Source organism: Zingiber officinale, chromosome 4A (assembly GCF_018446385.1).
Source record: "Zingiber officinale cultivar Zhangliang chromosome 4A, Zo_v1.1, whole genome shotgun sequence".
NCBI classification, from domain to species: Eukaryota; Viridiplantae; Streptophyta; class Magnoliopsida; order Zingiberales; family Zingiberaceae; genus Zingiber; species Zingiber officinale.
In genome coordinates, this window is record NC_055992.1 from 94831676 (window position 1) to 94855272 (window position 23597).

General features: G+C 41.8%; 2 protein-coding genes and 1 non-coding gene across 9 annotated transcripts; 1 reads left to right on the forward strand and 2 right to left on the reverse strand.

The window, feature by feature from the left end:
* Window positions 1–2302: 2302 nt before the first annotated feature.
* On the reverse strand, window positions 2303–10283 carry LOC121970225 (phosphatidylinositol N-acetylglucosaminyltransferase subunit C-like). Of its 7 annotated transcripts, none has more exons than XM_042520788.1 (6): window positions 9914–10283; window positions 9557–9713; window positions 9104–9147; window positions 8142–8810; window positions 7957–8015; window positions 2303–4122 (listed from the first exon to the last, which is right to left on the reverse strand). In XM_042520788.1, the coding sequence occupies exon 6, from the start codon at window positions 4080–4082 to the stop codon at window positions 3201–3203; it is 882 nt and encodes a 293-aa protein (XP_042376722.1). In that variant the 5' UTR covers window positions 4083–4122; window positions 7957–8015; window positions 8142–8810; window positions 9104–9147; window positions 9557–9713; window positions 9914–10283; the 3' UTR covers window positions 2303–3200. The 7 variants fall into 7 exon arrangements, with proteins under 7 accessions (XP_042376722.1, XP_042376716.1, XP_042376717.1 ...); XM_042520782.1 differs by having other exon boundaries at window positions 9557–9830; XM_042520783.1 differs by having other exon boundaries at window positions 9104–9165; window positions 9557–9830.
* Window positions 10284–12458: 2175 nt separating this feature from the next.
* TRNAL-UAG lies at window positions 12459–12538 on the reverse strand. The gene has a single exon. It is a non-coding gene; the product is annotated as a tRNA-Leu (tRNA).
* A 2894-nt stretch (window positions 12539–15432) lies between these two features.
* LOC121972509 (lysine-rich arabinogalactan protein 19-like) lies at window positions 15433–16048 on the forward strand. Its single transcript, XM_042524169.1, has 2 exons — window positions 15433–15933; window positions 16040–16048. The coding sequence occupies exons 1-2, from the start codon at window positions 15433–15435 to the stop codon at window positions 16046–16048; spliced, it is 510 nt and encodes a 169-aa protein (XP_042380103.1).
* The last annotated feature ends 7549 nt before the right edge of the window (window positions 16049–23597 follow it).

Below are 23597 nucleotides of genomic sequence, written 5' to 3' on the forward strand. Positions count from 1 at the left end.
GAAGCTACGTCTTACGGATCCTAACTAGTTAGACCAATGTTTTGTATTAAATTCAGTAGATGAGACTATTTAGAAAATCTCGAAGGCATGGTTACTCTAATGATATCCAGGTGACTCATCATAAGCTAGAAGTTTATCCAAAGGATGCCTGTTTGTTGAGCCCAAAGCTAAACTTGAATCTAACAAAAAGTTAAACCAAATCCTGAAATTGAACTTAACTCATCTCATAAAATTATAAGATTTCCAGATTGAAAACATAGATTGGGTGAGATGACTAAGGATTTAAATTAAAATTAAAATTAAAATTAAAGTTAAAATTAAAATTAAAATTAAAGTTAAAATTAAAATTTAAATTAAATTAAAGTTAAAATTAAATTAAAGTTAAAATTAAAGTTAAAATTAAAATTAAAATTAAATTAAAATTAAGTCAAAATTAGATTAAAATTAAAATTAAATTAAAATTAAACTTAAATTAAAATTAAACTTAAATTTAAATTAAATTTAAAATAATTAAAATTAAATATTAAATTAAAAATAAATTAAAATTAAAATTTAAATAAAATAAAATAAAAGTAAATTAAATTAAAATTAAAGTTAAATTAAAATTAAAATTAAAATTAAATTAAAAATAACTTAAAATTAAATTAAATTAAATTTAAATTAAAGTTAAAATTAAAATTAAAATTAAAAATCTTTTACCTCGAATTGTGCATTTAAGTTGCTGTTTCGATGACAAAATATTCAGACATTATCTTCTGAAACATATATAAAGTTTTCATTCCCTTAAAGACTAACTGAGGATCGACTAGCCAGATAGATTATATTGTTTAGCGACGTTCGACTTCTAGTAGGTTAACCGATATTTCTTATTTTTCAAGTGATATGTGATGCTTCTGGCGTCCGATTGCATGCTGGAAAGCAGGCAGAGGTATGTAGTAACTAGTAGCATCATGACTTAAATTGTTGTTTTCTTTTGAACATTCAACAATTTGTTGCTATCAACACTACACTGAATTTAGAGCCCAGTTTTAATTCATTCTGAGCCTGGAAAGCTTAAAAAATAGAAGAAAACATAACCGAGGATTAGGCGTATCGACTATGGAACTAAATCTAATGTGAGCTAAACGATCCTAGAGAAAACCAGAGTGAATCCTGTGTGTTCTTTGATGGTGCTAACTTACCACACCCTCACTCAAATGGAAGCTTGTATATTATTTGTGCGAGCTGAATGCTCTCTGAACAACTTGTTTAAACACCATGAATGTTTCTTGGGAGATCGTCTGAGGCCGTTGGGTGACGGATTCCACCTTCTGCTACTATGAATGTTTCTTGGGAGAGTAAGAAAGTTTCTGTCACGTGCAAATTTAGCTTTTTAAAAGATTGGAAATTCATAGAAAAAGAAGGAACTACCCATGTTGTGATTCTCTGCAGTTACTTTTTTACAGTGAGATATTGTGCTAATACAAAAAAGTGTCATTCTTATCAAATTCTCGAGATGTAAAATTCTTTTCGAAGGCCAAGTAAATATGCAGATTTTATTACAACATACTAAGGGCCAAGGTATTACATGATACCTTGATGAATAGTTGCAGGACTTGATCTTGTAAGCATGCGTCTTGGTTGGCTAGGTTCATCTCATGTGATTAATAGAATTATTCTTTCTTGCCCATTTCAGGTGTTAAATCAGCTTCTATATGCACTTCCAGAAGGACATCCACTCTATGACTACAGACCACTGCGCAAACTTCTCGGCCATACTCCTTTTCAGGTTTGATCGGATATGCAAACACCTAGTTCATCTTATTCTACACAGACATCCATTGCTCTCAGGTCGCAGTGGGTGCGGTACTGGGCTGTGTTGTAGCTGTAGTAGATTAATTAGTATGCACATTGGCTCGAAGCTCATGGCAAACAGAATTAGCGGGCACACTGGTTGATATCAATTGACATTAAGCTGTGCCTAAATCTAAAGAAATATTAGTTTTGGATAGTTAAGTTGTTCATACAAAGAATGAAATTTAATACACATACTTCACTGTACCATTCTTTCTGTAATATATCAGGGTTTGTTGAAATTTGTGCTTTGCAATATCAAGTTTTAGAGATGTAAACAACCAACAAGAAGAAATGTCTGTATGATTGAAAATGTTTGTCCATACTTTGAACGATTGATAACATTTCCATTTAATACCATGCAAAATGGCGTTGGACTATGCAAAAACTGGAAAGCTCTTTTCAAAATGACGAGGCTTATGCTTGCTGAAAGATTGATAAACATGTTTGAAATTACTGAAAACAAATATAATCACTGAAAGATTGACATAATCTTTAAAAAACAATGCTAATACAAAATTAACAAGTGATTCTTACACAGTTACAGCATCGACAGATGAACCATTATCAAAGAATAAAAAGGTTCATATTCAAAGGTACAAGTTTTATCAATGATGTTGTCTATGCACCATTTACTAGAGCAGAGTTTTCCTCCTTTTTGTTCAGATTTTTCACTCGAGCAAATTTTTTTAAAAAAATTGTTTATATGCTCATCTTTGCCTTGATTACCACAGTGGTCAATAGCCATACACATACCTCTTCCTATGGTATTTCAAGTTCTCTCTTTGCCACATCTTTGGCCTTTAGTCACAAGTTTCAAGCTACTGTGACCATCATCACTTCTCCCTAAACCAAACACCAGAAGTTATATGCTCTTTAAGCTCTCGCAACCTCAACTTTTCATGATCCATGACTCTATAAACCGAAACCATCACCAATTCTCCATCTGTGCCAACTAGGTGTAATCAACTGGAAGATGCACAAGACTAAGCTTACTAGGACAAAAATGAGGTAAAGTTACACAAAATTAAAGATAATATAATAAGATAAAAAAACTGCATGTGTTGAGAGCAAATATAGATCTACTTAATACAAGTATTAAAACTCTGTCAAACATTTGACAAGCATTAAAAACTCTGAAAAATTTGACAAGCAGGAAGACATTTTAATGATTAGGCATTAAATGCATACATCAGTATTCAATATCTTGTTTGGACTTGCTTTCCTTTATGGAACAGAGCTCACCAAGTTTGCAGTAGTAGCATTCAATTATTCTTGTCCATCGAAACATGAGAAAAATTATTCAGTTCAAAGATAAGACAGACAACTGCCAGATATAAGCCTTGAGCAACACTAAAAGTCAATGGTTACTCGGTGATGTCAAAGCAGAGCTTAGCCTCGTCCCATGGACCATTTATCTCAAATTTGTATTCTTGTATCCTTATAAGCCAGTAAGGGCAAACTACAGAGATGAAGAATAGAAGGCCCAACAATAGTGTAAACAGCATGCTATGCAACTGGTACACCACACTCAAGGCCATGCTCATTAATGCAAAGGAAAAAAACAGATGTACCTTATTGGAGTATTTCTTAATGCAAAATGTGATAAGTGGTGCAAAAAGAAAGACTTGCAAAGAAAAAAGCATTATGGTAAAGACATGAAGTCTGGATGGAAGACGAGAAGCCACAAGAACCGATGCCACTATTGATGCATTCAAGGAGATATTACTAGCCAAATTTGGATTCTTTAGAGCACCAGGAGGTCTTATCGTGGAACCAGAATAATCATGAAGGAAAAGATGAATTACGAGAAGTGATACAGTCAATGCCACTATTGAATCTGAACTGATAGATCTAGTAAGAGTGTAATATATTGGTGCTAAAACATATAATCCACTGATGAAGAATGAAATATTAAGAAGATAATGTGAGAGAAGTTGGATGGAAAGTTGTCTTGCAGTGAGCAAGAGGACTGAAAATCCTAGTGCAAGAAGAGCTATATCCAGTTTAAGGAGAGAGATTTCATCAATGTGCAAACTCAATGTATGAGCCCATACGGAGACCACAAGAGACACAATGCAAACATATTGAGTTATGGAAACGGAATCAAGCATCACTTTCGGCATGTCCCTCTTTACCACATTAGCATTCATAACCATTTCTTCAAGGAATGATTCATCAGTGTAGTTGTCATTATATCCCAGCTGCATCCCTCCATATGCCACCTTCTTCCACTTAGAAGGCTCCATGGTTTGATCAGTACCACATTCAATCTGCCTACTGTGTAGTCTGCAAATTCACCGGAACAATTTGAAAAATGAGCCAAATGCTATGAGCAGTACCCAGCATAAGTTTTGATATCTTATTTCTATAATTTCTTCCTGGAAAAAGGTGAAGAAGATTCAAGTGTAAATGCATTATAATGAGTTCAAAGAAAAGGATTTTATTGTGAGTCTAGCACAAACAATAGAGAAAATAAGGAAAACATGTGCAAAGAGGGCACAACATAACATGAGAAGATCGAGCAAGAAAAATGGAAAACAATTGTCATATATCAATGCAAAGGAAATTGAGGGCATCTAGAATGCCCACTCAATTGAATAAAGTCATATCATAAACAAGTAATAAGAATTTAGGGAAAAAACATTTATCTTGAGGATTTTAGCACACTTTAAAGATCCCACAAGGAGATACAAGTAGTAAGAACCTGGCACAATCCATTCACCTCTTCTACAAATTGGTTCCCAATTTGATACAAAATGTCTTAGAAAGGAATTTCCAATCAATGGTTAATTCAGGATCACAATTAATGTTAGACAGACAAGAGATCTAATCTACCAATCCCTCGCTAGTCGCTTCTGAAAGTACTACAAATTTCCTTCTAAACCTCCTTAAACTTGCAGGAAATCAAACCCTACAATCTCTCATAGACCAACTTAAACTCCTTCAAAAACTTTCACAACCCATACGTTCAGCAATCACCAATTTGTCATTCAATGCACAACTTAAATCAACACATGAAATTACTAGTTCAACAGATAATCCAAGTTAAGGAAACATCACCCTTATTATTCGGCCAACACGCCACAATCCAAAATAAGAAAACTCAAACACAAGTCAAAGTCTATTATTACCAACATGTCTATATCAAAGCTGCACAAAGCATGACTGGAGGGGTTTAAGAGTAATCCTACAGTTACAAACACGCACGGATCCATGAATTCAAGGGAGAAGAAGAAACCTGCCTTGGTGAGATTTGGTTGGTGTTAGCATTTGTCACAATTCCACTCATCATTGCTAGAACAAGGGGTTGATTAAGCAACCGAGTCTCCTGTAACCTACAGGAGGCTCACCAAGGCCTCCCTTATAGGATAAGGGAAGAGAGGATGAATAAGGCAAGGGAGGAGGAGGATTGTGTTACGTTCTATGGTGTAGGATCATCTACACAGGCATTGATAAACAACATTTGATGCATTTTCACTAATGAAGGTTCCATTTTTTAAGGTTGTCGCACTATAACTAGATCAAGAGGGGGTCAATCGACTAGGAGTAGAGGAATCAATATTGGTTGAGTGATTTGTGCAGCTCATATACACGGATTAAAGGAAGAAGGCCTCATGGCGCCGAGGTTGGAGATAGAAGGATCTGTTCTTCGATTATAGAAAAAAAATAATCTAGACTTTTTGTGAATACATGAAGCAACTGACTACAAAAAAGATTTTATGCATCGATTGATCCAGAAATGAGTGATTTGTATATCAAGAAACTTGACCAAGACATTAACACCATAAGATTTAGCCAGCAAATTCGTCTCAAAGGTTTGGTAGGTGAAACCTAGGAACATAGTTGAAGGTAACCTAGGAACATAGTTGAAGGTATGATTGGAACTAACACAAATTTGGCAAATACAACTTCTAATCATAGTGATAATTCCTAAATCGTTGCCTTTAATTTAATCATAGCACAAATACTATAATTGTCTAAAATAAATCATCGAATCTATTTATTCTTTTCTCTAATGCTTCATAGAGTTAAAGATGTAGCGGTTTCGGTTTCTATTTAAATCAACATAACCATCAAATCTGACACTTGTAGCCTAATCTTCTTTCCTACCAATTCATCCTCTCCTCTATCTCATCTTAACTCTCACATCTGTCTAAACCTTTTCATCTTTCCTAATGATTAGCCACTACACACAAACAGAAATAGTTTGGTCATTTCTAGTAGATTGATATGTCACATCCAGAGAGGAATAGGAAGCATCACAAGTAATTCAACTTTCCCAGGTCAGCAAATCAAAAGAGAAATTGGCTTCCATCTAGGTTTGTAGGGGAGACAAGGGATCAGAATAAGCAGCACAAAGGAAAAAGATTCAGCAACAAGGAAGGGTGAGAAGAAGAGAACCTTAGAATCCGGATGAATAGGCGCTAGGAGAAGATCGTGAAGAGGAGGCGATCGCCGTTGGTGATCTCCTGTTCGGGGAGAGAAGAGGGGGGAGTCGAACGGAGGTTAGAGAGAGATTCTATACGTAGTGGGCTAGGTTTTGACTACATTGTTGGGTCGGGTTCAGATCGCTTCCGTCATGAGTCAGTGTTTAGTTAGGACGAGAGATGACCCATTTAGGGCTTATTAGGCCACTAGTGGCGTCAACCCATTTGGTTTACTCTCGCTAACAGCCTGTTGCGACTTCGTCACTTTTTATCTCTTCCCTCCTCATCGTTGCGGCTCTCTCTCACTCAGAGACTATTTCAAGGCACAACCCTTCCCTCAGGACTTTTTCAAGGCATTGCGCCTTTTTTCATTTGCATGGTCGAGTTTGTACTTAAATGGTAAATTATCATAAGAGAATAGGAATTAAATTCCCGAGATGCCGCTTGGGTCATCATGATTTACCTCCCTGGGAGGCGGATGGCAGAGTGAGCACATCACCTTTTGCCACAAGGTGTTGAGCCTTTTTTGTTCACAAAGTTACCGCAGAGTGATTTCACAAAGTTAGCACAAGGTGTTGAGCCTTTTTGTTCACAACCACATAACCATCTACTAATATGCTTAGCAAGACCAATAACTGGGAGTACATACTGTACATCCAAACTTGCACGAACTAATGCATAACCAGCATATAACAAAAATAAGTCATCATACATGGGAGTAAACGCTCTACCATAAGAAATACAAATGACCAAGACATCTAGCTAGGAACTGCGAGAGAAACGTTCTACCACGAATGGTCTCGTGGGCAGTCTAAAATGTCAAGGTCCCTATTTGCAGGAGAAATGTTCTATCATGAATAGTCTCGTGGGCAGACAGGTAGTAGCTATCTAGCTACGGACTACAAGAGAAACACTCTACCACGGATATATCCCGTGGGCAGTCCAGATATATAAGTAACCACTATCTATAGGAGAAACACTCTACTACGGATGGTCGTGTGGGCAGACAGGTAAGGTAACTATCTAGCTATATGCATCATGATCGCTAACGACTCTCTCAACCATGAATGAGAAACATTAGTTGACAGGATATACTAACGGTCGTGGACGACTCTATCAACCACGAATGGGAGACAATGGTCGATAGGATATATAAACGGTCGCTGACTCTCTCAACCAGGAATGGGAGACAATGGTCAACAGGATATACCAATGGTCGTTGACGACTCTCTCAATCACGAATGAGAGACAATGGTCGACAGGATACCTCAATGAAATGATATACAAGAGGATCTAACCTCACTAGCGTATAGGCATGAGCCTAATTAACAACCAAAGATTTAGTAGGATACTCGACATCCTACATTACGGTATAATCTTACTAATATATAGGCATGAGCCCACATAACAAATCAAGGTTTAGTAGGATACTCGATATCCTATACTACGGTATGATCGCCCCAACCATAAGCACAACTCAAAACATCAATCAGGGGTCTAGTAGGATATCCAACATCCTACATTATGGTATGATGATATCATACATATATAACAAAGTCAAGCATGTAGAATAATTAGAGTGCATAGATATAAAATGGATCGGCTCTAAGGTCAAGCAAAATAAAACTACCAATCAAGTCATAACTCATGCACTAAAATCAAAGATCTAATGAAACAAGTCAAAAGTACTCGCCTTTATAGTAGATAGTCTTGAACTATCTCCCTTCGGAATGTCCGTCTCGTATCAGAGTCCTGAAACATAGAATACTTATCAATACTTAGATCTAACATAGATCGGCTAATGAAACCAAATCCTAATCTGCTTAGGAGCACTAATCAATTTAACCTAATGATCCAACCATCTTTCACAACCATTACCTTCACTCTCACTGGTACAGTGAAGTCCCAGCCGGGCAACAGGATGTCCGACGACTCTTGCTTTGGCACGGTGGAGTTGCTGTTGTGGCTGGAGCAAATCTAAGTGGCAGTGACCTGAGGAAGAAGCGCAAAGCTGATGTTGGCCTGGCTGTGCTGCTGAGCACTAGGCTGTCTGCGTCTTGTCGTATGGCGGCGATGGCCGAGACAGTGGTAGTGTCGGCGAGGGTGGCACTGAAGTGGCTACTTGCAACCACCTGTGTCCGTCAGTTGTGACTGCGGTGGTCGGAGTAGGGAAAAGACGTTGATAACGGCCGGTTTGTTTCAATACCGACGAAGGGGCCGGCGCACGGGAACGACGACGGCAACGCAGCAACTGGAGCCGCTCTCACGTACGAGGGAGGGAAGTAGAAAAGGTGCGCTGACCATGGTCGTCGTGACACTGGTCGCAACCATAGCCTGGTTTGACGAAGGTCAATGCGACGGGATCCTCACCGGCATCGGCAACGTCGTGAAAGGTGGTCAGTAGCTTAGGAAGCTTCGCGGCGTGGATCGCGATGGGAAATTAGGGAAGAGGAGGACGTGGATCGCGATGGGTAATCAGGGAAGAGGAGGAATCAGCGGGGAGAGGCTAATGTCATACCTGAACATATCCTCCTCCATGTATCGGTGCTAGAAAGGTAAACACATATATAACAAGGATAATAAACAACATGAATCCAACATATCTATCAACTAATCCAGTATAGAGGGAATCACAATAAATACCTCTGTCTCTATGAACACAGATAAACATAGCCAGAAAGAAAAGCATGCCAGACTAATATATAGCAGCTAACAGTAGAAGCATGTATCAGGTATCAACTAAACTAAACCAAGGAAGTACTAACTACCAACACTAGTAAGTATATATAAACTGCACATATCATAAGACACTATCAAGAGATAAGTCAAAGGGTACCCACCTCAAATAGCAGGTAGTATCACGCCAAATCCAACGTCGAGACACCTGTCTCGAATCAAAGTCCTGTCAAACAATATATATATATATATATATATTTTATTTAGCTAAATCCAAATGAATAGCTAAATAAAATCCTTAAAACTAAATTAGGGCAAAACCCTAATCAACACAACCTCAATCTACCTAATTAAATCTAACGGTCAATTAGAGTTAGTTACCTAATCCCTAATCACCAATTAGATTAGAAATCTAACGGTTGACTAGGATTAATAACCTTAACCCTAATCATTCCATGAGATTAATCTAAACAATTACCTCTACACACAATTTAGCAACTAAATACAACATGTATCAACAAATGATATACTAACCATCTAGTAATCCATATCATCACCAATTCAACACATAAACCTAAATTAACCGTTCTACAACAAGATCAAAAACCTACACATACCTCGATTCACAGCCCCTGTTGATTGCTGGATCAAGGAATACTGCTGGAATTCACCTCACAATCACAATTCCAGCATCACAGCAGAACTGTGCTGAGACCCACTCCACTGTTCCGATCAAGCAGTGAATCTGTGGCAGCTGCCAGTGATCGACGCAGCCTGATCAACAAACCACAGAGATGGAAATCAGATATTCGGTTTCGCTCCCAATGAGCACTTGGTGATCACGGCCAAGAATTTGTAGCCGGCGGCCAAGATTTCTCTCCGATGATGGCTCTAGAGCACAGATTAGAGGGGGTGAGGGAAAATGTAGAGAAGAACCCTAATCTAGCCAATACACAGATCCAGCGACACCTTACCTCCAAGATCGCTCCTCGGTGGCGTCGCCCGATCCAATCCGAGATGGATCGCACTGTGAGCAGCACGATGAGAGCTAAGGGGAGGTCGATCGGTTGGGAGACGACGCGAATCAAGCCTCTGTCGTGCCCTAGGTACCGTGCCGTCGACGTCCGGCCGCCGAATCCACCGAACAACAACCCCTCGGCCGAAGATGACCTGAAGCCCGTTGGTTCCCGTCGAGCTCCGGTGACGTGCTCCTCCGACCTCGCCGTCGAGTCCGCAAGAGAGAACGAGAGGGAGGGATCGGGATCGGGATCGGGATCGGGCAGAGGGAAACAGAGAAGAAGAAGAGTCGAGGAAGGGGATCGGGATCGGTTTTGGGGATCACCGTTTGGGAAAAATAAATAAAAAGAAAACGAATTTATATAATAAAACATTTTCTCGCTTAACCGGATATCCTAAACCGGCATTAACCGAATCCGTTAATTCGTCCCCTCAAAATCCCGTCGTACGATCTCCGAAAAATTCTCAGAAATTTCCAAAAAATTTTATAAGGCTATTTCTCAAATAACCCTATTTATTTAAAATTTCCCTTTTAGTTGAAATCTGTTAACCGCGGATTCACAAGGTTGCAGATTTGCGCATGCATGAACTTACTTGATATGTTCTTCTCTTATGTAACTTCAGATTTAGTGTGTAGTCAATTTTTTTTCCCTTCTCTTTTTGCTTATTGCCTATTGGTTTTGTAGTCAGGAAGAAAGAAGAGTAGGGAGCCCAAGGAGGAGAATGTGACGCTTGGACCTACTATACGGGAGGGGGAGCAAGTGTTCGGTGTTGCCCACATCTTTGCTTCTTTTAATGATACTTTCATTGTGAGTCAAATCTAAGTGGCTCTACCTGAGGAAGAAGAGCAAAGCTGATGTTGGCTTGGCTGTGCTGCTGAGCACTAGGCTGTCGGCGTCTTGTCATATGGCGGCGATGGCCGAGACAGTGGTAGTGTCGGCGAGGGTGGCACTGAAGTGGCTACTTGCAACCACCTGTGTCTATCAGTTGTGACTGCGGTGGTCGGAGTAGGGAAAAGACGTTGATAACGGTCGGTTTGTTTCAATACCAACAAAGGGGCCGACGCACGGGAACGACAAAGGGGCAACGCATGCTTAGGGTCCATCCTCTGGATCGCAAAAAGCAGTCCAGAGGATCCGGACTCGATTAATTTATATTTTACTTTCTTTTCCTCACCTTCGTGCCTTAGCCTCTCCCCGTCGATTCCTCCTCTTCCCGGATTACCCATCGCGATCCACGTCCTCCTCTTCCCTAATTTCCCATCGCGATACACGCCGCGAAGCTTCCTCAGCCGCTGACCACCGATCCAGACGTTGCCGACGTCGGTGAGGATCCCGCCGCATTGACCTTCGTCGGACTAGGCTGTGGTCGCGACCAGTGTCACGACGACCATGGTCAGCGCACCTTTTCTAGTTCCCTCCCTCGTACGTGAGAGCGGCTCCAATTGCTGCGTTGCCGCCGTCGTTGTTCCCGTGCGCCGGCCCCTTCGTCGGTATTGAAACAAACCGACTGTTATCAACGTCTTTTCCCTACTCCGACCACCGCAGTCACAACTGACGGACACAGGTGGTTGCAAGTAGCCACTTCAGTGCCACCCTCGCCGACACTACCACTATCTTGGCCATCACCGCCATACGACAAGACGCCGACAGCCTAGTGCTCAGCAGCACAGCCAGGCCAACATAAGCTTTGCTCTTCTTCCTCAGGTCACTGCCACTTAGATTTGACTCACAATGAAAGTATCATTAAAAGAAGCAAAGATGTGGGTAACACCGAACACTTGCTCCCCCTCCCGTACAGTAGGTCCAAGCGTCACATTCTCCTCCTTGGGCTCCCTACTCTTCTTTCTTCCCGACTACAAAACCAACAGGCAATAAGCAAAAAGAGAAGGGAAAAAAAATTGACTACACACTAAATCTGAAGTTACATAGGAGAAGAACATATCAAGTAAGTTCATGCAGGCGCAAATCTGCAACCTCGTGAATCCGCAGTTAACAGATTTCGACTAAAAGGGAAATCATTTGAGGTCGCAACACCATATTCTGTTGTGCAAACTGATGAATAACTCACCATGGTGGTAGTGAGACAAGAGAGCAAGTGCAACGAAGACGGCGAGGGCGAGAAACGGATCGAGCTTCGGCTGGGAGGATGAATAAAACCTAATCGATTGGCCCTATTTGTAGTGCTTCTGCAAGATTGGCTCGTAGTCGTAGATGGGTTAAATGATTAAAAAAAGGTTAGGCCATTCTTTATTTATTGGGCCGAGTCCAAGAAAATAAAACCTAATCGATTCGCCCTATTTATAGTTCTTCTGCAAGATTGGCTCGTAGATGAGCATACATATCAGTCTGCCCCTGATTCAATGATAGGAGAGATTTAATGGTCCCACTAAATCCCTCCGATAGCGGACTATCAAATCAGAGGATCCCTGCTCTTCTTTATATAGATAAGCTTTTCTTGGGCCGAGTCCAAGAAAAGGTTTAAAATGAATAAAAATTTAAATGACAGCTGTAGGATTTGAACCCACGCCCTTTCGGACCAGAGCCTAAATCTGGCGCCTTAGACCACTCAGCCAAACTGTCTTACATTTTTAAACATTTTTTTGTAACATAATATTATTTTTAAATTGTTTATGAATTGAGATTAATTATATTCAAATTTGTTTTTATTGAACTCAAACGCCTTCAGAATGGTTTACCCAACTTCTCAAAGTTTTCATCCCATCGAAAAATATCATGTAATCCTACTATTCGAACCGCGTGGGTATTTTGAGAGTTGCTGAATTTTATTTTATTTTTTTATTAGTAAAAACGATGATTATATCGTATTTACGATCCATCCTTAAGTTAAGTCACAGGGTTATCCAAAATGACCTATATACATTATGTTATACTTGACTGTACTTTAGATATGGATAATGTGAAATTTTGGATTAACAACTACTGCATCGTAATTTTTCCCTAAATTCTTATTACTTGTAACTGATAGACTATATTTAATTGAGTGGGCATTCTAGATGCCCTCAATTTCCTTTGCATTGATATATGACAATTGTTTTCGATTTTTATAGCTCAATCTTCTCATCTTATGTTGTGCCCTTTTTGCATATATTTTCCTTATTTTCTCTATTGTTTGTGCTAGACGCACAATAAAATCCTTTTCTTTAACCTCATTAAAATGCATTTGCACTTGAATCTTCTTCACCATTTTCCAGGAAGAAATTATAGAAATAAGATATCAAAACTTATGCTGGGTACTGCTCATAGCATTTGGCTCATTTTTCAAATTGTTCCGGTGAATTTGCAGACTAGTAGCACAAAGACACAAATTGATGCTTCTTTAAGCAATGATCTTCTAGGTGAGCCAAGCCATACAGTAGGCAGATTGATGGTGGTACTGATCAAACCATGGAGCGTTCTAAGTGGAAGAAGGTTTGAGCCGGATCATAAATTTACATTTATTGAGATGTTAAAATTCATCTTAAACTACTGATCAACTTATAAATTTGTAAGATGAGATTAGCTAATCGAGTTATATACTTCCTGATTAGATTAGGATTTTGTTTAGCTATTTTGTTATAATAAAACTTAGTTAAACTGTACGATTTATTATAGGACTCTGATTTGCGACTAGTTACCTTTTGTTGGATTACTTTTGGCACGCGTTATATTGGAGGCGGGTACCTTGACTTATCTCTTTTGATAATGTCGTGTTGATATGCTTAGTAGATTATAGCCTCTAGTAATAATTATGTTCGTCTTTGTTTCGGTAAGTCACTATATGATACCCGTTGCATGTTTTCATCTGTTTTGCATTTATAATTTATTATAGCCCTGATTATCTATGCTCATAGTGGTAGTGACATACCATGTCTTATGATATACTGGACTAAACATTTACCATATCTGACACGTGTACCCAGATTTCCTTATTTGATCCATGTATTTTCTTTGGGTACATATTTTATGGACATAGATATGGGCAGGATCTTCATGCTTAATGTCATGTACCATCTTGCATGATTGCATATTGAGCGATTGGTAGCCCCATTATTATTGAGCTCATCGCTAGTTACATGGATATGCACACACAACCACTCATGAGTTAGTGGTATATCAGGCAGTGTGTGTGGCAGTTTGCTTTGTCAGTGCTCCGCTGGTCCACTCATGGGTAACGTGATGCAACGTGGTAGCACGTTAGGGATCCCTCCTTTGGACTGTCTCAAGGAGATGAGAGCATTGCGCTCCCCCACTTATGATTTGGGGTAGGAGGATAGATGTACTCCGACAGCATCCTGTCCACTCGGTCACTCATCAGGAGCAGTGACGGCAGAGTACACAATTGTCATAGCCCTACCCACTCGGTCTCACCATCGTGTGTGAGATGGCTGATTGGCGTCAGGGGTGACCATATCATTTGCATCATATGCATGATTGCATTTATTGCTTATGTTTACTGCACTTTGTTTGCTGCATATTTGGTGGATGCATATGATTGACATACATACAGGAGACATGATATTTCCGGTCTGACGACCTTACTATTCTGATAGGAGGCCCTGGTGAGTACAATTCTATTCAGACTTTTCTATTTTGCATTTCCAGCTTTTGTCTAGGAGACTGTACTCCATGATTATTACTATTAGTTATAATTTACTATGCATGTCAACTTGGTATCCGCTGAGTGTTGCACTCACCCCGTTGATATTATCTATTTTAGGTTGAGGTCGTCAGGAGATTCCAGTCGCTAGTCCCCACTTCGCATCGCGTCGGTTTTCTACTCTTTAGTCTTTTGGTTCCTTGTTACATTTTATATATATGTGATTTGTATGATTTGTACTCGACGAATTTTTATCGAGCTTTGGGTTTACTACTTATTTTTCGCTGCGATGGTTTCTCTATTATGTTTTGCATTTTCCGTTATAGTAGTGGAGTAGGTGGTTTTCAAATAAACTACGTGATTGTGTAGTCAGCCGGAGGCTAATTTATTATTAACTGCGTGGATTGTTTAGTTATGTTTATTATTATTGTTCCGGCCGTGTTGGCCGAGATTTGTGTGGCCCAGAGGGTCTTGTAGTAAATTTCATATTGTCACCCATACAGGGGAGATACTGCCGAAATTTCTTCTGACAGAGACTACCTGGGCGTGATAATATTTTTGGTATCAGAACAAGGTATACGATACTTGCTTTTCGTTTTGGATTTTTTTAAGTTAATCTGATACCAATATTTTTGGTATCAGAGCAAAGTTTACGATACTTGCTTTCCGAGATTTGGATTTTCGAGTTTAGCGAGTTAATTTGGGTAAGTTTTGGAGTTGTACAGATTTCCGTCGATTTTTTTTTCTTGTTTAGGAGTTTCGAGGTCATAAATGGGGACTGCACAGCGACAGAACATCTCCAAACGACAAATAGGTAAAATGTAAACTTTTATAATTTTGATACTTGTAGTAATATTCGGGTAATAATTTAACAGATATGAGGCGAAATGCACGTGCTCCCGTGCCGAGATGTGGTGCGGGATGGCCACGCAAGAGGACATTGGAATCCCTGGCGACGGAGTCGCTAGAGATGTCTGCTGGGGTCGAGCCTGCCGGTGGACAGACTCCGCATGGTACTGCGGGCGCGTCAGGTTCTCAAACTCCGATGGTTTCAGAGGTACCTACCTCGACCGTACCCGTCGTACCCACTCATACAGTATTTACAGTGCCACTAGCGATGCCACATGCGGCATATCTGACACCTCCTCCAGTCATGCCTATGGCATATCCGACACCTCCTCCAGTCTTGCCTGTGGCATATCCGGCACCTCCTCCAGTAGTGCATGCCGCTGTGTACCCGACACACACACCAGTAGCACCAGTTACACCTATCGTACTTCCAGCCGCACCCACCTATATTGACCCTGCAGTGCCACCAGCGGCACCTGCCCCAGCTTATGCAGCAACACCGGGGATACCTCCCCCGACTTATCCAGTGGTACCACCTGTAGTACCAGCTCCAGTGGTTCCGCCAGTTCCTGCAGTTGTCCCTACTCACTTTACTGATATAGTTGCGACACAAGCTCAAATCCCAACTTTGGCAGAGTCGATGAAAAGTTGATTCACCCTATTCCACGGAGAGACCGATCCGAGTGTGGCCCAGTCCTGGATAGAGACTATGGAGCGGACCTTCTTCTACATGGCTTGCTCCGAGTGGGAGAAAGCAGAGCTGGCTGCTTTTCATTTATGGGACAAGGCCGATATCTGGTGGGATACTCAGCGTTCCATTATAGGCGAGCCGAATATCACCTGGGCAAGATTCAGAGAGGCTTTTGAGAGCCAATACTTTCCACGGTCGTATCAGATGACACGCCGTCAGGATTTTCTGGGTCTTCGGTAAAACAACCGTACAGTGATAGAGTATAATGCTGAATTTAATCGGTTGGCCAGATTTTGTCCATAATTAATTGCTGAGGACAAGTCTTGTATGCTTTAGTTTGTTCAGGGACTAGATGGGCATCTGCAAGTAAAGCTTATGGGTTTTGAGAATTCGACTTATATAGAAGCACTGGACAGAGCCCTTATGATTGAGTCAGCTCACCAGAGAGTGTATCCGGACAAGAAAAGGAAGTAGACTGATCGGATATCATGACAGATTCAGCAGTCACAGGCTACCGGACAGCAGCAGAGTGGTCGTAGTTGGCCAGGGTAGGGTACTTCTAGGGCATCTGGTCGGCCTCAGAAGTCAGGGTGATCTTCATCAGGACATTTCTGGTCTCCTTAGCAGAACCGACAACAGCCTGCCAGCGACATTCACTGCACCAGATGTGGGTCCAGAGACCACATCACCTCAGCCTACGACCTGAGATAGTCAGTTTGCTATTACTGCAAACAGTCCGAGCACCTGAGCCGAGATTGCTCACTAAAGGCTCAGCATATGGCTTCCGGAGTTGTTGTTCATGAGGGATAGCACAGTCAGTCAGGGACTCGGTGAGAAGGGCAGAGAGCCCAATCTTTGCATCATCAGCAAAGGACAGCTCCCCCTACAGTGGTTGCATATGACATGCACGGACAGGAGCACCCCAGTGCCCTTATCGTACCTCAGAGTTCTATCGTGGGACCTCAGTATCAACTGCAGCCTCAGCCACTAGTCCAGTATATGCAGTCTCAGCCACTGGCTCAGTACCAGTCATAGCCTCAACCCTAGTGCAGTATTAGCCGCAGCCTCAGCCACTGGTTTAGTACCAACCGTAGCCCCAACCACCTGTCCAGTATCAGTCACAACCCTCATATCCATCTCTGGTATAGTATCCGACACCGACTCAGTGGCAAGCTCAGACTCAGGCGCAACAGCCTTTGGCAGCATTACCACATCCACCACTGCCAGAGATCGGACGTATTCACGTGGTTACCAGAGAGGATGCGCAGCGGGTCGACGGATACATTTTTTGCGGTACGATTTTACTTTATGCATTATTTGCTGACATGTTGATAGATACTGGTAGCTCACATTCCTTTATTTCCCGTGCTTTCATGAGGGACATAGGTAGACTACCTACCCTTAAACCGCAGCGACTGACCGTCTCCCTACCGTCTGATGATATATTGGACGTCACTCAGGAGATCAGAGGTTGCCCGTTAGATTTTGGCAATATGATACTCATGGTTGATTTATTAATACTAGAAATGGTCGAGTTCGACATTATCCTTGGCATGGATTAGTTGTCTGCATATCATGCCACTGTTGATTGCCAAACGAGGGTGGTCATATTCCGACCTCCGAACCAACCCTCGTGGGATTTCACTGGCATCAAGGACAATGACATATCGATCATTTCTGCGATGCAGGTTCAGAAGCTGTTATCACATGGCTGTCAGGGATTTCTTTTGTCTTTGATTAATACTGACGACAGCAGTAGTACTCAGCTCTTAGACGTTCCAGTGGTCCGAGAATATCCGGAAGTATTTCCAGATGAGTTATCAGGCTTGCCTCCCAGAAGGTAAGTGGAGTTTGCTATTGAACTGATTCTGAGAACCGCGTCGACATCGAAAGCTCCATACCATATAACACCGAAAGAGTTGGACGAGCTAAAGGTCCAACTCCAAGAATTATTGGACAGGGGATTTATTCACCCTAGTATTTCTTCATGGGGTTCTCCGATATTATTTGTCAAGAAAAAGGATGGTACTCTTAGGTTGTGCATCAATTACAGACAGTTGAATACAGCCAACATCAGGAATAAGTACCCCTTACCCCAGATTGAGGATTTATTTGATCAACTCAGAGGTACATTAGTATATTCCAAGATTGATCTACGGTCCGGGTATCATCAGCTGAGAGTCAAAGAATTTGATATTCAAAAAATAGCATTCAGTACTAGATACAGGCACTATGAATTTTTGGTAATGCCATTTGAGCTTACAAATGTTTCAGCGGTGTTTGTGGATTTGATGAACCGCATCTTTCTGGAGTATCTAGATCAGTTCGTTATCGTTTTCATCGACGACATTTTGATTTACTCTCGTTCCAAGAAGGAACATGCACAACATCTTTGCATAGTCTTGGAGATTCTTCGACGATATTGTCTATATGCGAAGTTCAGCAAGTATGCTTTTTGGCTATCCTCAGTTGGTTTTCTGGGACACGTAGTGTCTAGCCGAGGTATTTCAGTAGACCCTCAGAAGATCGAGACTGTCACTAGTTGGGAGCAGTCGAAATTAGTTCAGGAGATCCGGAGTTTCTCGGGATTGGCCGGATATTACATACGTGTCGTCGAGGGTTTCTCGCGTATCGCTATGCTGCTGACACGCTTGACCAGGAAAGGCGTGAAGTTCACGTGGTCTGAGGCTTGTGAGACCAGTTTTCAAGAGCTGAAGCGAGATTAGTGTCGACACCAGTTTTGATTTTACCTTCTGTAGAGGACGGATTCATACTCTACACGGACGCTTCTCTTCAGGGTTTGGGCGCTGTCTTGATACAGCACGACAGGGTAGTCCCCTATGCTTCTCGTCAGCTGAAGGAGCATAAGAAGAACTACCCAGTACATGATTTGGAGTTAGCCGCTATTATATTTGCTTTGAAGATTTGACGGCATCACCTTTATGATATTATATTTGAGATTCTCACTGATCATAAAAGTCTCAAATATCTTTTCACTCAAAAGGAACTTAATCTCTGACAGAGGAGATGGATGAACTTCCTGAAGGATTACGATTGTACTATTAGCTACCACCCAAGGAAAGCTAATGTGGTTGCCGATGCGCTTAACCGGAAGTCTAGAGGAACTTTAGCTTGCCACCGAGTTGTGGTCACAGACTTGATTCAGGGTTTCTCCGAGTTGAGCCTTGAGGAGTAGGGACGGACAGAGCAGGGTATTCTAGTTACCATGGTTGCTCAGTAGTCGATCAGGACGAGGATCCAAGAGGCCAAGGCTGATGATCAGCACTTACAGTCCATTGGTAGCCAAATAGCTTCCGGGCAATATATAGAGTTCACCCAAGATGACGCGGGTATTATATATTTCCGAGACCGATTATGTGTACCTCCATCTCACCCGATCAGGGAAGAATTACTTCAGGAGACTCATCGCTCTCGATTTGCTATCCACCCAGGTGGGACCTGCATGTATCGAGACTTGAGGTTCCTACTGGTGGAACGACATGAAGAAAGACATTACGGAATTTGTAGCTAGATGTCTTGTCTGTAACAGATGAAGGCTGAGCGCCAGAGACCTATCTGATTACTTCAGAGGATTCCGATTTCAGAGTAGAAATGGGAGCATATCACCATGGATTTTGTGGTGGGATTACCTAGGACACGACGATGCGATTTGGGTAGTCGTTGACCGATTAACCAAATCTGCACACTTCTTAGCGATCTGGAAGACCGATTTTCTGGATCAATTGGCAGAGCTGTATTGTCGGGAGATCATCAAATTACATAGTGTTACATTGAGTATTATATCGAATAGAGACCCATGGTTCACGTCCCGATTCTGACAGAGTCTGCAGCAGGCCTTGGGCACACAGCTCCGATTCAGCACAGCTTTCCATCCGCAGACAGATGGATAGTCAGAGCGGACTATTCAGACTCTAGAGGACTTGCTGAGGTCTTATGTGTAGGATTCAAAAGAATTTAGATATCTCCACAATAGCATGATATTGTCCACTTTGGGCCTAAGCCCTCATGGTTTTGCTCTTGGGCTCTACCCAAAAGGCCTCATGCCAATGGAGATATCTTTTCTCTTATAAACCCATGATCTTTCCCATGTGTTTCCAATATGGGACTATGTTTGCAACCTTGCAACCCCAACAATCCCCCCCTCAAACAAAGGACCATAGGCTTCCCACGTCTGATCCTCGACCCACCAGGTCTTCCTGCCCCTCGGTCCACCCGACCTACTAGGACTTCCTTGCCTAGCCGCAACTAGGACTTCCTGCCTGGTGCACCCACCAGGTCTTCCTGCCCCTCGGTCCACCCGACCTACTAGGACTTCCTTGCCTAGCCGTAACTAGGACTTCCTGCCTGGTGTCTGGTCCTCTTGATCCGAACATAGGAGCCTCCACTTTCTTTGTTTGAGGTCAATATTGTACCCACATGGTTCAATCAGACCATAGCTCTTGTGCACAGTCGGCGGTTAAACCTTCTGGCAGTTAGGGCTCTGATACCAATTGTAGGATTCAAAAGAATTTAGATATCTCCACAATAGCATGATATTGTCCACTTTGGGCCTAAGCCCTCATGGTTTTGCTCTGGGGCTCTACCCAAAAGGCCTCATGCCAATGGAGATATCTTTTCTCTTATAAACCCATGATCTTTCCCATGTGTTTCCAATATCGGACTATGTTTGCAACCTTGCAACCCCAACATTATGTTATGGATTTTGGAGGCAGTTGGGAGGACCACTTGCCATTAGTAGAGTTCGCCTACAACAATAGTTATCATTCGATTATCCAGATGGCACCATTTGAAGCGTTGTATGGTAGGCCTTGTCGGACACCCACCCTCTGGGAGGAGGTTGAGGAGGCCCAGCTATTAGGACCTCATAGAGCTCAGCAGGAGGCAGAGTTGGTTCGTATTATCAGATGGAGGATGTTAGAAGCGCAGGACCGCCAGAAGAGTTATACTGATCGGAGACGGAGACCCCTGGAGTTCTCTACTGGTGACCATGTATTCTTGATAGTTTCACCCACGAAAGGGGTGAAGAGATTTGACCTTTGAGGTAAGCTAGCTCCACAATACATTGAGCCTTTCCAGATCTTGGAGAGGATTGGAGCGGTAGCTTACCGTCTGACACTACCACCGTCTCTGGCAGGCGTTCACGATGTGTTCCATGTGTCTATACTGAGGAGATACGTAGCTGACCCAACACATGTACTGTCAGATATGCCAGTTCCCATTTAGCCTGACGTTACCTACAAGGAGGTTCCGGTACGGATTCTGGACCAGAAAGAGCGTCAGCTGCGGAATAAGACTATCCGTCTAGTTAAAGTCGGATGACAGCATCATTCTGACGAGGAGGCTACCTGGGAGCTTGAGGATACGATCCGAACTCGATATCCTTATCTTTTTACTTGAGGTATGTGAGTTAAATTTTCATTCAGCATTTATACTATTTATCTGTTGTTAGTAATTGTTGATGATAATTAACGAAATTTGGGGACCAAATTTTTATTAGTGGAGGAGAATGTAAAATATGATACCCCAAATATTAATTAAATAATAAGGTTAAATAGAGGAATAACCTTAACGAAATTTTTCAGAATTTATAAAAAAATTTTGGGAATTTTTCGGAAGACGTATGATATACGTTACGGGGATTAATATTGGGCCACGGGAAAACCTATTTAGGCTACTCCATTTAAGCGAGGAAAAGTTGAATTTTTATTTTCTTTTCCTTTTATTTTCATTTCTCTTTTTCTCTCTTGCCCGCGTACCCGAGCCGTCCTCGACGCCGTCCCCTTCCTTCTTCCTTTTCCCCCCAATCGACGCTTCGCTTCACGCTTCATCTCCCTCGCGAACAAAACTGGTGGCCAAGTGAGATCGGACACCTCTGTGCTCTGTTTTCCTTCCCCTTCCTTCACGCCGATTCTTCTTTTTCCCTTCTTCCGTGCCCTAGCCATCTTCTCGGCCACGCCTTCTCCACCCGACGACGACGCCACCCGCAGACGCCTCGGTCCCTCTGCTCTAGCGTCGGCAGACGGCCGCCTCCCCTGTGCCCTAGCGCCACTGCCGACCATTGCGGACCCACGACCGGTTGTCGCCAGCCGGAAATCGACACCGCCAGCTCCTCTTCTTCCTATCGCCTTCAGCCGTCCTCTCGGATCGCCGCCCCCTTGCGTCAGCGATCTTCGGCCGGAAGAGGGAGTACCAAGCCCTCTCCTAATCTTCCCTATTCCGTGCCCTAGACTCCATCGTCGAGTCTTCCTTATTCGCTCGCCTCTTCAGACACGCCAACAAAGAGGAAGCGACTGACACCAATCTAAGTAAGGTATATTTGGGTATTTGGATTTTTGATTTGGGCTCCTGTGATGAACGGGTTGTCTGTTCACTGTGGTGATAGTCACTATTTTACTATAGCAACATCTCCAAATATCGACCATTGTTTCTCCACAGCACGCGTCTCCGGCAGTGCCTCCGGTCATTCGAACTTGGTGTTTCTAGGAGGTTTCAGCTACAAAATCTTTGGTAGCAATATATTCCGGCAAGCAAACTTTTGGTCAACAAGGGAGAACTTGTGATAGGGTAAGATGAAGGAAATTTGACTCCTGTTTTAGCTACATGAAAAGTAGCTTAAAATCCGTACGTACATGATCAATAGCAATTATTTGAGCTGGATCATAAATTTGCATTTATTGAGAGGTTAAAATTCATCTTAAACTACTGATCAACCTATAAATTTGTAAGATTGGATTAGCTAATCGAGTTATATAGTTCCTGATCGGATTAGGATTTTATTTAGTTATTTTGTTATAATAAAACTTAGTTAAACTGTATGATTTATTACAGGATTCTGATTTGCGACGAGTTACCTTTCATGGGATTACTTTTGGCACGCGCTATATCAGAGGCGGGTACCTTGACTTATCTCTTTTGATAATGTCATGTTGATATGCTTAGTAGATTATAGCCTCTAGTAATAATTATGTTCGTCTTTGTTTTGGTATGTCACTACATGATACCTATTGCATGCTTTCATCTATTTTGTATTTATGATTTATTATTGTCCTGATTATTTATGCTCATAGTGGTAGTAACATACCATACCTTATGATATACCGAACTAGACATTTACCATATCTGACACGTGTACCCAGATTTTCTTATTTGATCCATGTATTTTCTTTGGGTACATATTTTATGGACATAGATATGGGCAGGATCTTCATGCTTAGTGTTATGTACCATCTTGCATGATTACATGCTGAGCGATTGGTAGGCCCATTATTGTTGAGCTCATCGCTAGTTACATGGATCTGCACACACAACCACTCATGGGTTAGTAGTATATCAGGCAGTGTGTGTGGCAGTTTGCTATGTCAGTGCTCCGCTAGTCCACTCATGGGTAGCGTGACACAGCGTGATAGCACGTTAGGGATCCCTCCTTTGGACTATCTCAAGGAGATGAGAGCATTGCGCTCCCTCACTTATGATTTGGGGTA